Source organism: Crocodylus porosus, unplaced genomic scaffold (assembly GCF_001723895.1).
Source record: "Crocodylus porosus isolate Cpor-Errol unplaced genomic scaffold, CroPor_comp1, whole genome shotgun sequence".
Taxonomy (NCBI): Eukaryota; Metazoa; Chordata; order Crocodylia; family Crocodylidae; genus Crocodylus; species Crocodylus porosus.
In genome coordinates this window covers 4,814,569-4,826,831 of record NW_017728936.1, presented here as the reverse complement: position 1 = coordinate 4,826,831, position 12,263 = coordinate 4,814,569, and the positions used below count along the sequence as shown (strand labels likewise).

Sequence of the window (12,263 nt, the reverse complement as noted above, 5' to 3'; positions counted from 1 at the left end):
GCCCTTCGCGCGCCGACCATGGAGCCGGGGAGCCGCGTCCCCTACGCGCCGCTGGAGCGGGAGCGGGAGCGGGAGCGCGTGCGCGACTACAAGTGGTGGTCGGTCTGCAACATCCTGTGCTGCTGCCTCCCGCTCGGCCTGGTCGCCGTGTACTACTCGGGGCAGGTAGGCCCGGCGCGGGGCGGTGGAGCCTGCCTCGGGCGGCGGGGGGGGGGCAGCTCCGGGGGTCCCGCGAGCCCACCTGGGGAAGGGGGGGCATCCGCCCCGCCGGCTTTTCTGTGGGACAAAGGAAACTAGGAGCTGGAGTAAAAAGCTGAGGGGCCGCAGTTTGAGGCCGGTGCCAAAAAAGAAAGAGGACCTTACGGGAATGAGGTAAATTCAAATATAATCTCATTGGAATGAGTTAAAAAACTTCTGTCAAATACAGCTTTACTGAAACGAGTTAAAAATGGGGCTTTCATTAACCGGGAATGGCCACGAAATGGTGCTTGTGTTGCCCGCGCACGGTGCCCGAGGGAGGCAAGAGTTGGGTTCGCTGCCCGGTGTGCGTCGCGCCAATAAGCACGCTGGGGGGAGAAGCAGACAGAGTTTATTTGAGCTCAAGTAAAGGCGCAGGGAGACTGTCTCAAATCCCGCGCCCCTAGCCCTGCAGCAGTGTATATTTATACCCTGGTGATCTTCTGCAGTGGTTTCCCACTAGCTGGCCCCCCGCTCCCCCTTTCCCTCCTCCCTGCTCCCCCTGAGCGGTGCCCTTGCAGTCCACAGGTAACAGTTGCAGCTTGCTACTCATCGTGTTTTCCAGTATTACAGGAGATTACAAAAGTCAAAGAAAGGGTTACAAAGGTTGGGGAAGCGGGGGGCCCTGGCTCGCCTGGGCCTAGAGCAGAGGGGGTTCATCAGCACTCGTGGTCTGCCATCCCTCTGAGTTCCCTAGGGTTATGCCCAGTGACACCGACACTTGGGTCCCAGGAGCAGGCAGCGGAAGCAGCGCCGGCTGGGCGAGCCCACCAGCCAGGCGGTTAGAAAGGAGCGAGGGTGGCTAACGCCCCAGACTGAAGAGTTCAGAGGGAATTGGGTAGATCTTAATGAGCCACCGCGTCAATGGACTCCCTCACTGCTGCCCGAATAGAAATGCTGCTGCCGCTTCCAGGCAGCGGGTTTTAAACTTTGGGTGGACCCAGGTGGGTGCATCCCCACCCCCAGATCTGGCCCTGCACACAAACGGCAGGGGCGAGTGCCCGGCTCCAGCTGAAACTCAGTGCAAGTACCTAACTCCCTTGAGCTCCTCTGAAAGCATGACCAGAGATCAGAGCACCACTACCAGAAAGTCTTGCTGGTCTCGGGGCAGTAATCTGACCTGCATGCAGTTCACTCTGGATGAAACTCTGCTCTTCACAAGAAGCGTTTGCATGCTTTTGTCCTCTTCCGGTAACACGGAAGGTGGGTGATACATAATATACATTCTGGTGAGATAAACACCATGAACCAGCTCTGTATTTGCATAGTTCCTAGAGCTGCGTAACCCTAGTAGGCCAGGGGACAGCCCCATGGTGTTAGTAAGATATTCTAATAATGCTGAGCCCTGGAGGAGAATGGAGACTGCAATGCTGGACGGTCGCGTGCTTGCAGAGGTGGGCAGACTGGTGCGTGAGACTGCGCGCTGCTCTCGCTTTGCATTTCCTGGTCCGCCAGATGTGGGGGACCCTGAAGGGACCCTGCAGGTGGGCACAGGAAAGGTTACTGGCTTTGACCCCTAAGCATCTGAGTACTGTACACAGCAAGTCTGCTGGGCAGGGAGCTTGGGTTCAAGGCAGCCTGAGCAGTCTTTGCTTCACACCAAAACTTGCACTTTCTTTCTTGGAGACCTGCTTTCTGCTCCTGTGCTCGCTGCCTTGGACTTCTCTCTGTAGCCGTAGTGCCCCCACAGACCTGGTCTGCCAAACAAAGTGTAAGCGGTGCCTCCTGAGCACCAGTTACCCAGAGCCAGGTAAAGAAAGGGTTTGGCTCTCCCCTTTTGCCATTGTGGACCTGCCTTCTCTAAGTGTCTGTCCCCATCTCTGGGCCACGTGTGGAGGTGTCTGGGGGGTCAGGAGTTGGGATGCTCTGTGGCAACACCCCACTTTCCACAGTGAAGAGAGGCAATGGACATCTGATACCTGGCTTCCCTTGACTCGCATCCAAGCACTCACGTGCCATAGGACTCTTGCACAAGACCAACCCAGTTCCCCCACTCCAGAGAAGGTGCGCTGAGCTCTCCAGCCCTCCTTTCCCGTGGCAAGCCCCAAGAGCGCAGCCATCACCCCCTGCTTCCATATGCCGTGTTCTGGCAGAAAAGCAGTCCCTGGGTTTGCTCACATCAGCTTGCTCCTGCCCTGGCACGAACATTGGGCTCTGCCCTGAACAAGCAGTATTGTTTCCCAGGTGCACTGTCAAAGGGCGCAGGCTCTGGGATCCCTCCTGGGGTCTCAGCAGGGTCTGGCTTGATGGCACTTAGCTTTTCCCTTGGACCTGGCCCCAGGGCTTCATGTGATATGCCAGCACTTGGAGCTTCAGCAAGGTCTAGGCCTTGCCTGTCTCCCCGTTAACACCTGACATTGGGCACCTGGCTTTCCACCCATCGGGGAATAGATGTGGATGGACACAAGTGTAGGTGGGGGGGGTGGGATTTAGCTGGACATACACTGCTCTAGAGTGACTCCCTCCAGCACCTGGGTAAGTCAGTGCCTCCATGTATCTGAGTTTCAGACTGCCCCTCTGGCTGGCAAGCATTAATTAGCCTGTGAGCTCCATATCATTTTCCTGACAGTTAAGACCCTGGATCTCTGGGATCTGTCTCTTCAAAGAGATCATGGGCTGGCCCCTAACTCTCTTACTGGGTACACTTGAGTACCCACATGCTTCCTTGCACCAGTGACCTGCTCCTGCTCAGCAGGCTGTTTCTCCCCGTACCGGGCTCCAGTTCTCATGCAGAACTTTTTTCTACTCCAGCTGCGTCTTCTGCCACTCAGGTCCTGCAGCTGCTAAAAGAGACAGCATTGCTAAGAACGCCGGCAGCCTCATGGACAAGCTCCTGTTGTTTTAAGTGCTGTGCTATTTAGCCTTGCTCAGGGCAGGCCAAATTAGTGCAAAGAGGAATCATCGTGCCCTAGAGGCAGTACACGCGCAGGGTAAGAGGGCTGTTGCTGCCAAACCTATTCTTTCATCATAAACCAGCACGCGTGTGTGAGCAGTGGGGAGCAAGCATGGGTTCTTTCCTGCATCGATTTTTTTTTTTTTTTTCCCCCAAATGCCAGCAGCCTCTGGCTTTATCCTGCATGCAAATATGTTAAGGCAAGGCCTCACTGTGACTGCTTGCTGAAGGTTGACTGTAAAACCAAGAAACAGGACAGGGAAGTGGAAGAGAAGCTGCTCAGTGCAGCTCTATTCAGGTGGTGGGGGAAACCCTCTAACTGAGCACATGGGCGAGTTAAACCCTAGCCCTGATACCAGCATAACCTAGTGGACAGGGGCAAGAGTTTGGGACTCTGGGGCATCGCCTCCCCTGCCGTGTGTATTGCTGTCATATGAAGTGTGGCTCCCCTGCCAACGCACAGGGGGTGCAGGTTCTGCCTTAATGACTGTCAGTGCCTGGAGCAGAATAAGTCACCGCTGTCCCACCTCAGTCACTTCCTGAGACTGGCAGAAATGCTGAACCCCCAGAGCAGGAGGCAGAAGCAGGGGTCTTGGCACTTTCCCCCAAGACTCACTCTAATACTATGCACTGTGAGATTGGGTCTGGAGATGGGCTGTTATGGTCTCTTCAAGCTCTTGCCCCATGGTCAGGTTAAAAATCAGTAATGGCAGATTAATAATAAGGAGAAGTTGATAACTAGCGTTTGTAAATGTGCCATGCAGTACTGTTGCAGGCTGATCCTTTTTGTGGTACTCTAATTTAAGTCCAGCTCTGAAAGGGTCATTTGTATTCAGTACAAAGATCAAGAACATCAAGCAGCGCAGCGTAGAGTAAAACAGTCAAGAAGACACTTGTTCCAAAATCTCTCTTTTCCTCCCAGTATTTTGTGCCAGGGGCCGGCATCTCCAGCAGGAGCTGATGTTGGAAAGTGCTGGCAGGTGCCAGTGGCACCTTTTAGTCTCCAAGTCAGATAATCACTGATAAACAGCCTTGGCTATCATGGAGCTTTGTAGCTTCTTCATAGACATAGACATCAGGGCTGGAAGGGACCTCGGGAGATCATCGAGTCCAGCCCCCTGCCCAAAGGGCAGGAAGGCAGCTGGGGTCATAGGATCCCAGCAAGATAAGCATCCAATTTACTCTGGAAGGTGTTCAATGTAGGTGCTTGAACCACCTCCGCTGGCAGACTGTTCCAGACCTTGGGGGCTCGGACAGTAAAGAAATTCTTCCTTATGTCCACCTTGAAACGGTCTTGCAGGAGTTTATGACTGTTCGACCTCGTCATCCCTTGGGGCGCTCTGGTGAACAAACGTTCCCCCAGATCTCTTCAAGCAGCACAGGTTATTAAGGTTGCTGCCCTGTTTGTACGAATTCCCCTTATCAGCGCATTGTTTGCTTGGATTCTGTGCTGAATGAAACCACATAACCTCTACCCCTACCAAGCATTGTATTTAAGCTATCTGCATAATGAGGTGTTTGAATACTTCCCCATATGTTTGTGTGATTATAATGTGAAATTGTCTTTATAGGCGTGTCGGTTGTAGTTGTGTTGCTCTAAGGACATAGGCAGACACAGGTCTTTGGGTAAATCCGATATCTTTATCAGCCTGACAAAGGGCATTTGTGCCCGAAAGCTGGCTAAGAAGAATTTTTCCAACTGTTTGAATCCAGCTATTTGTCAGCCTGCCAAAGGGTGTTTGTGCCTGAAAGCTTGCTAAGATGAACCTTGTCTGTCAAATTATCTTTATAGCACTGAACTGCTGCTTTTCATTTACTGGGCACATCTACACATGCATTAATATGCCATAATTACAGCGCATTAAGTTTAGTACCTATAATAACAGGTGCTAACTTAATGCACCATAATCGGAGCTACCGTGCAGCAGTGCCAGCAGGGATGTATTTGGTAGCCATGTGGGTCTGAGACAAAAAAATGCAAAAATCTAAAACTCTTGGTTCATAGATGGTACCTTGTATTAGACCAACTGAGAAATTGCAAAAAAATATATCTTTTTCTGCAAGCTTTTGGACTCGCATGCCCTTTCTCAGGCTCAGGGAAAGTTAAAGGTGGTAAAAAGTCCGCATAGTTAGGAAATAATCTTTATTTTTGCAGGGAGGTGAAGCTGGAAATCTGTTCCTCTGGGTCCATGAGTGTGTCTTTGTGGAGTTGCTCTTTGTTGTACAAATCAAGCAGGATTCCTTCCCTGTGGGTGTTGGATGGCAGACAGGGAGGTGTAGAAATCTTTCTTGTTGTTTAGCAGTGAAGTTTATGATTCAAAATTGGCTAAAATTTGGCACCTTCCATGTTTCAGGGATGTATTTGGCAGCCATGTTGGTCTGAGACAAAAAAAAGTGCAAAAATCTGGAACTCTTGGTTCAGAGATGATCCCTTTTATTAAACCAACTAAGAAACTGCAAAAAATTATCCTTTCCTGCACACACTTTTTAATGGTGCATGGGTTTTGCCTGCTGGGCTAATGCGCATTAGAGTTAGTCTACTGTGCTTGTAGCATCTCATGCTCACAGTGTACAGTAAAGGATGCTGTAGCACTGGTTTTGGTCCTGATTCAGAGGAGGGTTTAACCTCCACTGTTCCTTCAGCTTCTGAAACGAGACCTGGAGCTCTGGTCCTTGTGATTGATTTTGGTTACAGTCTATGCCCCTAATCAGGAGGAAATCTGTAACTATTAGGGTTAGGGTAACTATTGTTAGAGGGAGGGAAGAAACCAAAGAAGTTCACCACACTGACATTTAACTTTAGAAAGGGAAATTACAGGGGAAAAAAAAAGGAGGACATTGGTTAGAAGGTAAAAGGAGCAGTTAAGAATGTAAAAGGCCTGCAAAGTAGCTTGGGAGCTGTTATAAAACATCATATTAGAGGCTCAGAAAAAGCCTCTTGATTTGCCTTTTGATTTGTGTATATGTCAAATCAAAAAGGAGTCCAAGCAGTCCAATAAAAACCCAGGGTGGTTTAACAGCAGAGTTCAAGGGGCTATCCAAAGCAAAAAGGCGTCATTCAGCACAAGTAGAAGGTGTGCCCAAATGGCAAGGTGCACACATGTAAAAATACAATAAGGCAAGCCAAAAAGAACTTGAGGAGGATCCTGTAGGGGAAATCCTGTGTCATGAGTCACCTGGGGTTCTTTGACGGTGTTTAACACCACGTGGACAAGGGGGATCCAGTTAGTATACGTTGGGTTTTCAAGAAGCTTTTGACAAGGTCCCTGACCAGTGACTCTTAGAAAGGTGAGGGATGGAGGGAAGGGCCTTTTGTGGATCAAAAACTGATTAAAAATAGGAAACAAAAGGTAGGGCGTAAATGGTCATTTTTCAGGATGAAGGAAGGTCAGAAGTGGGCTCCCTCAGGGATGTGTGCTGGGCCTGGGTTTGTCTTCAGTAACCTGGAAAACAGTACACTGTGAAATCCCGAAGGCTGCAGGTGATAGTAGATGATTCTGGGTATTCAAATCCTGAGCCGATGGGGAGGAGCTGCAGAAAGGTCTCACAAACCTGAGTAAGGGTAAAAACGAAGGGGCAAATGAAGTTCGGTGGTGACAAGTACAAAATGATGCACATGGGGGAAAAATGCATACACAGTGCTGGGCCCTCAATTAGCCTTTATGATTCAGGAAAGAGACCTTGGAGTCATTGTAGATTTGTTCTCTAAAAGCATCCTTTCAGCATGCAGTGTTAACCATGGCAGCGAATGATGTGGTGGATGCTTTTAAGAACAGAATTGAAAACAAAACAAAAAACATCATTATAGCACTATAAACCCACGGCGCGCTCTCATTTGTGTGCAGTGTTTTCAGCCTCTGTGTTGACTGCTTGCTCAGTTTGACCTTCTGCTTCTTGCCCTGTGCTGGAAGACACTGATGGCATCCAAGGTTGTATCTTCATTTTCAGCCCCAGTGAGAGCAGCAAAGGCCCATGTTATCCGGGAGGCTTTTCTAGAGCTGGGCTAAAGCTGGAAATACCCTAAAGCTGGAAAGCCCCTTTTGCAGAAGTGAAGTCAGCCTGTGGGCAAAACAGATAGAGAGCTGGTGTTTTGTATGTTACAAAAAAGCATGAAGAAGCTTGAAGAAGCTACAAAGCTTCTTGTGTGGGATGCCATTAATGCAGGTAGCTAAGTATGCCTTAAAAAGGCGAAGATTTTACATTGGAGCAAAGTGACAGTTCCCTGAGGACCAGCCCCTCTGTGCTAGTAAAGATTTAATTGTCTGTCTTCACTTGGATGTATTGGAGCAGCCAGACAGGCTCTGCTGACGCTGCTCCACAGAGATTGCTTAACAGAATCAAGGCAGATCTGGTGCCTCTTCTTGGAACCACATGATCTTTAATGTGGTTGTAAAGGTGAGACAAAAGATGATGCACTTAAATGCATCGTTTCCATTTGACAAAGGGCTGGTGTCAACGCATAAAAATGTAGATGGGTTCCAGCTGCCCCAGGAGAACCTATCCTCTGCTAACTTCATTTTGAAGGGGCATGTGCCCATTTCAAAGCCAAGTCTTTCTTAGAATACAAATGAAAAGCAAAATCCTGCCTCTGAACCCTAATCCAACTCAGTGGCAGCAGCTAGCCTGAGGCTCAAGACACGGAACTCATGGGTTCCTTTTCTACTGCTGCCACGGATTTGGGAACCATCAGCAGTTGGTCTCCCTTCATTTTAAAATGAGAATGTGATGCACACTATCTGTGAGTGTTTGGAAAGTGCTTGGAGAGCCTTAGTTAAAAGATGTTAAGAGAGTGTAAAGTCATTATATTGAGCCCTTCTCTGTATTTGAGTTCCTTGCTTAAATCCTTGAATTTAGAAAAAGAGACTCTAGTAAAGAGTCCTAAGAGATCTCCACAGTTGCTGACACTTTTGTCTTGTCACCTGCTTTTAAATACCACTCACTAATATGCAAGTGAATTTTTCCAGAACTGGGAGTATTTCAGCCCGAATAGAGGCAACACTCTCCCACTACTGTGGGTTTAGAGCCTTAATTGTTACTCTCCTAAATATTCCTTGCAGCATCCAAGGTATTAGGGTGACAAAAAAAGAGATGCTACAGAGACTTGCAATGCAAGAGAATACTGGATCCAGGATTCTCTTAAGGCCCAGACCTTGCAGGCAAACAAGTCACAGCTGGAATTTATTGCACTGACTGATTGATCCAAACTGAGGATACAATTTACACTCACTCAATGGAACAGAACTTGGTGTTGCTGCTTTTAACACTCCTGTAAAATAAATCCGCTCTCTCCCCCTTCCCCAGCCCCATTTGTACATTGCTTTTGGCAGCAGTTCCCAACCTTGCGGTTGCAATGATAAAAAATGGAATCGCAAAGATGCTCCACCGTCTCGACCGATTATGATGAATACACTTCCTGTTTATAGCAAGCATGGCAATTATTTGTCCACGCATGGGAGTTGGAACTCCTACGCAAAGCACTTGGGATGTTATGGGAAGCTGATGTCATTTTGGGGTTGCAACAAATTTCCAGGGTTTAAATGGGGTCGTGTTGAGGGGAAGGTTGGGAAGCCCCTGGCTTTTGGGTTCCTCCCGCAAAGTGCCAATACTGATCAGCCCGTGCTTTTGTCTGCAGGTGGAGGAGTGTCTAGCACGGAGAGACATTGCCGGAGCAAAGACGGCCTCCAAGACTGCCAAAACCATCAATATCGCTGCCTTGCTGATCGGGCTGGTGTGCATCGGCTTGATGATATTCTACTTGGTGCGCAACGCTCAGCTGATCGAGTCCCTGGAAACCCAAACCCACAAGCCCCTCTACTAGCATCACAGTGCAGGAGTTTTGGGAAAACAAAACCACCATCAGAGCCTGTCTTTATATTCTACTCTGTGTCGGTGCTTGCGTGCTCTCTCTTTCCCCTTCCCCCAATATATCTTATCGGTAGCCAGTAAGTCCCTTTCCACCTGGTGCCACAATAATGTATTAGTCTTATGATGCTAAGCTGCCAAGTCTTGCATAAGAAACTTCTTTCTCCTTGGCCAGTAACACTGCCAGCTTGATTTAAATACTTAAGTGCTGAGGGGGAAAAGTCAGTTCCTTTCAATAGGATAGGAAGGACCACCATTGCAGAACATGACTTCCACTGTTCTGCAATAAAGGAGGTGACCCAGCAAGTGGTCCCACCCTAAGCAGCATGCAAACTTATTCTCATCTAATGGGGAACATGATTGATTAGCTAAGCATTGGGCTCTTCCATTCTTCTCCTCCTCATTTTATTAGGGCAGCAATCTTGTTTCGAGCCATTCAGCCAAGCTTACCTCAGTACTAGTACCTCCCTGTTAGCCCAAGAAAAATTAATAGATCATTCGGAGGTGGGCCCAGCTGTCAAAACTCCTCTGATTCCTAGACAAAATGGGATCTGTAGAAGCATAGTTAGCTTTAGCACTTCTGCCTGAAATATGTGCTGACAAGTCCCCAGTGTTGCAGATAATAACTAGCTGACAGTAGGGGTGAAACAGGGCAGTGACAACCAGTTTTATAGGTCCCCTGATTTATAAGTCTTTCATACAAACACAAGAAAAACCAGAGAAGATGATCAAGAAGTAGCAAAGCAAGTGTGGAGCCTAGCCCATCTTCCCATTTACCTTCTACAAGGCTGTGTAAGAGCATCAGACATACTGGAAGAAGAAACTGGACTGGAAGAATGGAGTCCTGCCTTGTGCATGGAGTGCTGATGTCCTTGCTGGTTAAAACGTACTGCTGTGGGAGAGCCAATCTTCAAATAAAGAGCTTGCTGATAGAGCTGTGATTCTGTTGTTTTATGGGTGATCAAGCAGCTTTGCTTTAAAGAAAAGGCAATCGGTGCTGGTGAAATATAATATTCTGGTTTTGCAAAGATCAGACTCAAGTATCCGCCCCCCTCCCCGCCACCACCTCAGCCTGACCTGGCTGGCAAAGGGAAAACTTCTCCATGGTAGGTGCAGTTGACTAGCTTGGCAAATGGCATTTGTTTCCATGTGTCACTGAAAAGATGCAAGTGAAGCACTGCTGATGGTTGTCAGCAAATGTCACTAAATATTCCACTTCCCTCTGGGAGCAACCACACACCATTCATCCAGTCTGTTTCTGGCCCCTCTGCACTGAGGTCCTCCAACTCACTTCACACAAGCCAGCCATCTGTAATATAGGGTGGCCGGTAGCCATGGTGTCTCCCTACCAACCTGAGCTGGAATCAGACCAGTGACAGACTGAGGCAAAAGGCTTGCAGTTGTGAACCATCTATACACAGATGTCCTCTACTTCCCAACAGACACTTTTCCATACAGCACTGGGTGCAGCCATGGAAGACAAAGACATACAGATATTGAGGCTGCTAGCTGGAAACAGCTACTCTATCAAGACACAAGACTAAGGGCTCCGATCTCAGCTCTCTGGTTCTCCCTTGACATCTCTGCATGTAGGTCAAACTGAGCCATTTCAACTGCACTTTGGCCTTGTCTCCCCAGATGCTTGAGCCTGATTTAAAACCGCACTTCACCTTCATGCTAGCCAGTGTGGTGGGTGCCTGTTGCTGGGTATGAAATGTTCGGTCTTGGGGATGAACAGCAAATGTGTGCCTGCCTTTGCTACTGACAGGTACAAGGGAGTAGAGGATTCGGGTCTGGAGGTAGTCACCTGACTTCCTATTTGAAATGAGTTCATTTCAGTGAATTCAAGAAGACCATTGCTGCTGAGGCTGTTCACATCACAAAAAAGCTACAGACAAACCCAGCCATGGCTTGCTTCAGGCCTGGTGGTAGCTTCAGGCTCTTGCCTTGAGCTAGGTGGAAGAAAAGGGTTCAATCTTCAAATTTATAATTGTCTGAGCACCTGCAGGCAACAGCAAACAGCTGACCCCAGCCTGCAAAGCTTGGGCCGCACACTCCCTTGAGGTCAGGGACCTTAGGAGCCGGCGCCCAAGGTGGATGTGGACTTGGCCAAAGACCCACAGGGAGGCAGCTTCATTTCTATGGATGGCTGCAGGCAGCAGGAGGTGAGCTAGGCCTTTCCTGCCTGGTGCTGAAACAAAAAGGGGAGCAGCTGTGCGAGAAGAGGAGGTCGCACCGTTCACAAGCCTGTCTGCACTGTGCTAGAACGGGGGGCCCTCCCCTGAGCAGCCGTACCCAACAGGCAGCCCCTCCTGCTCTGCAGCCCTTAGCACACCACTCAGGAGTCTCAAGGTCCGGCTACACAGAGCTGCTAACCAGGAGTGCGGTTGTACAACAGCCGCACATAACTACACACGCAGCCTTCTGGAAGCTATTCCCATCTGTTTCCCCATGTAAACAAGCCTGATGGGAAAGGCAAATGGAGCTTCTCAAAGTTCATTACAATGCCCCTTTCAGCCTATTGGGTCAGTGAACACTTGGCTCCTCAACCTCCACAGCCAGCCGTACACAGGCGGTGTCTTGGGCACACGCCATTTACAGGCAGGGCTCTCACATCACCTGCTTTGTGCGCGGTGTCCAAGAGCATAAAAAACCACCACCCCCAGCCCCACAGAAGCAGTGGGGCAGATTGGGGCTGTGGCTGTGCTCAATACCACTGTAACAGCCAGCCGGGGGGGGGCGTGACATCTACTTATCAGGTCTCCAAGAGGCGATCACTGAGTGACAGCCACATGGCTGGATGAACTGCACTGGAAAACTAAAGATCGTGCCTTGGGGTAGGAAGGAACAAACCAAAGTGTTTCCCAGGGCTGCACAGCCCCTGATAGGGGAGGAAAGAAGCTCGGCTCTGGAACAAGTGCTGCACTGGATGCCAATAGTGGCAAATGCACAGTGAGAAAATGAGCTCACCTCAGGCCCATCCCAACTTCCTCTGTAGGATAAGTGGATGCTTTCAGAATCTGCCTCTTCCCCTTTCTCATGGGCTGTTGCCATTTCAGATGACATTTACTTCCTCACCCAGAGACATATCTAGACAGGTCTGGACAGGAACCCATTTCTAGGGTGGGAATGTGTTCTAGAAAGCAGCAAGTGGTTCTGCAAATTGGGGAAAAACCAGTCCTTGAGCTACCGCAAACAGGGAGCAGCGATTGACGTCAGCAACAGGCAGGCAGCTGCCTGGGCTGGGATAACAAGAGTGTCATTAAACCCA

General features: G+C 49.3%; 1 protein-coding gene and 1 long non-coding RNA gene across 2 annotated transcripts; one reads left to right on the top strand and one right to left on the bottom strand.

Annotated features, from left to right (window-relative positions):
* Window positions 1-12: 12 nt before the first annotated feature.
* Window positions 13-9,924, top strand: LOC109318008 (dispanin subfamily A member 2b-like). Its single transcript, XM_019547007.1, has 2 exons — window positions 13-165; window positions 8,763-9,924. Exons 1-2 carry the CDS (start codon window positions 19-21, stop codon window positions 8,946-8,948), a joined length of 333 nt encoding a protein of 110 aa, XP_019402552.1. The 5' UTR covers window positions 13-18; the 3' UTR covers window positions 8,949-9,924.
* LOC109318010 lies at window positions 9,357-12,263 on the bottom strand. Its single transcript, XR_002103163.1, has 3 exons — window positions 11,963-12,263; window positions 10,070-10,147; window positions 9,357-10,007 (listed from the first exon to the last, which is right to left on the bottom strand). It is a non-coding gene; the product is annotated as an uncharacterized LOC109318010 (long non-coding RNA).

Bases quoted from the DNA above. Each gene is read 5' to 3' on its own strand.
- LOC109318008 (XM_019547007.1), top strand. From the start codon at position 19: ATGGAGCCGGGGAGCCGCGTCCCCTACGCGCCGCTGGAGCGGGAGCGG. The intron at 166-8,762 runs GTAGGCCCGGCG...TTTTGTCTGCAG, and splicing joins CCGTGTACTACTCGGGGCAG to GTGGAGGAGTGTCTAGCACG.